We start from the raw sequence: 2500 nt of genomic DNA, 5'->3' as shown, positions 1-2500 counted from the left end.
GAGAGAGAGACAGAGAGAGAGAGAGAGAGAGAGAGAGAGAGAGAGACAGAGAGAGAGAGAGAGAGACAGAGAGAGAGAGAGAGAGACAGAGATTGAGAAAGAGAGATAGAGAGAGAGATCATGGCCAAGGCCTATGAGGAGAGAGACCATGGAAGAAAGGGAAAGGAAGAGAGAGATGAGAGGAAGAGCAGTAGAAGAAGAAGACAGTACGATGAAACAGAATCCCAGAACAACGCTCAATATTCCTTTAACACCCGACCATCGACTGGTAGAATTCAAACTCCAGAGTGGCGGTGAGAACGACCCAATCACGCCACACCTGCCAATCACACCACCGCAAGGAAACCATAACAGTTTGACCGGCTGAAAGGCATTTTGGGATATGAGACGTGGACAGGGTCTCCGACAGCCGGACCGTCCGAGAGCAGCAGAACAGAAAGAGCTGAACACCTCACCATCGCTGAGACCGGGCCGGGCCCACCAAGCTCCACACACACACACACACACACACACACACACAGGACTAGGTCTAGGACTAGGAAGTCTGAAGCACCTGACAAGCATTTCAGTCTATTTCAACGTGTATACGGGAAGCAGGCCTTTATAGTGTGTGTGCGTGTGTGTGTGTGTGTGTGTGTGTGTGTGTGTGTGTGTGTGTGTGTGTGTGCACGTGAGAGAAAGAAATTGTTTACCTTGTGGTCCACCGACGTGTCCATGTGCTCCATCTGTCTCCGGTGAGTGAGTGTGTGTGTTTGAGTGAGAGTGTTTATGAGAGTGAGTGTGTGTGTGTGTGTGTGTGTGTGTGAGTGTGTTTATGAGAGTGAGTGAGTGAGTGAGTGAGTGAGTGAGTGAGTGAGTGAGTGAGTGAGTGAGTGAGTGAGTGAGTGAGTGAGTGAGTGAGTGAGTGAGTGAGTGAGTGAGTGAGTGAGTGAGTGAGTGAGTGAGTGAGTGAGTGAGCGAGCGAGTGTGTGTGTGTGTGTGTGTTTCAGTGATGGATGTTGGCCACTGGTCTCTTTCTTTGAACACACACACACACACACGTGTGACCTGGTTGCTTTGTTGGTGAGTAGGCTGCTTTATGGGGTTGGTAGGATTCAGATTACCACATAGTTAATGATCTGCCCCTCGGACGGACTTTACCCTCACCCCCCCCCCCCCCCCACACACACACACACACACACTACTGGGGACTCAGCAGGTCAGGAGAGCCTGGGGCAGGAGACCTACAGGGAGAGCAGCAGGAAGACTGGAGAGAGAGACAAGGAGATAGAAGACAAGGAGGAGAGGAGAGGAGAGGAGAGGAGAGGAGAGGAGAGGAGAGGAGAGGAGAGGAGAGGAGAGGAGAGGAGAGGAGAGGAGAGGAGAGGAGAGGAGAGGAGAGGAGAGGAGAGGAGAGGAGAGGAGAGGAGAGGAGAGGAGAGGAGAGGAGTCTCCCAGGAAACCCCAGTACAGGGGTCTGTTTACCAGTTATCACTCAGGATTTCACTATCCCAGAGCTCGCAGGGTTTTACCCCTCCCCGAGATTCAATGGGGTGGAATAAACTGGTGTGAGTATGAGTAGACTCGCCTAGTCTTTCTAACGGTCTCCTATCCCAAAGCCCTCCCTGCTTACAAATACCGCTTCTCCCCACTGTGACCTAAGAGTGGGATATCAGCCATTAATCACTTTGGTTAACGACCGCTCTACTCTTAGAGATATCAGTTGGTGTGGTTGCTAGGATAATGATTAACACCAATATTATTGGTGTAAGGGAGTGTTAAGATGTGTCTAGAGTCAACCGTTAAGAACCAGATAGTATAGCAGACATAAACTTAACTTTTTACAAAACACCGTACTAACCCTTTAAGTACCTCCCTAGTTAAGGGAGAGAAAAGTGACAGTACACTATTGCCTTTAGAATGTTCGTTGAATTTATTGAAAACTTGGATAATATTGTTTAATAGTCATGAGATGGTAGGCAAAAGCGCAATAATGGCAAAACGGCATAACAATCAAATAATATATCAGCATAGAAATGAATGCGTTCATAATTAAAGGTGTAAAAGGTGTAAATAGTCAGGGGTAAAAGTCCGAATAACAAGAGATCAATAGGTCAAAAGTAGTCAAATGTAGATACCCAAAAGAATAAACCTGTCAAACCGGTCATTAGGTTTTAACAATATCGGTTCAATATCCCGATAAGTAAACCATGGACATTACCGGATCAGTATACTCATCAGATAAGAAATCAGTAAAACCGTCAGATAGGAAATCAGTAAAACTGTCAGATAATCGATTGATTAGTCAGTAAGAAACCAGTAAAACCGTCAACTTAACAAATCAGAATAAGTGTCAAAACCGTGATGTAATAACCAGTAATAATCTGTCAGTACAACTGTCAGTCTAACTGCCAGTATATCTGTCGGTGCAACCTCCAGTACAGCGGTCACCATTAACCGCTAAAAGCAGTATCAGTAAAACAGTCTCAAAGAATAACCATCAAATAATGAGTCAGTAAAA

At 46.3% G+C, this 2500-nt stretch overlaps 1 protein-coding gene across 1 annotated transcript in view; it reads right to left on the bottom strand.

The window, feature by feature from the left end:
* The window catches only part of slc23a1 (solute carrier family 23 member 1), a gene marked incomplete at its 3' end in the record, with an annotated part of 13835 nt that extends 12974 nt beyond the window's left edge, over nt 1-861 (bottom strand). Inside the window, exon 1 of the mRNA XM_084436844.1 lies at nt 693-861. Coding sequence (XP_084292970.1) covers nt 693-725 — 33 coding nt within the window. The 5' untranslated portion in view covers nt 726-861. The remainder of the gene's footprint in view (nt 1-692) is intronic.
* Between the last annotated feature and the right edge of the window lie 1639 nt (nt 862-2500).

The sequence above is a fragment of the Borostomias antarcticus genome, assembly GCF_949987555.1.
Source record: "Borostomias antarcticus genome assembly, chromosome: 1".
Lineage (NCBI taxonomy): Eukaryota > Metazoa > Chordata > Actinopteri > Stomiiformes > Stomiidae > Borostomias > Borostomias antarcticus.
Note: the sequence above shows the minus strand (reverse complement) of the source record. Positions and strands in the feature narration are given on the sequence as shown.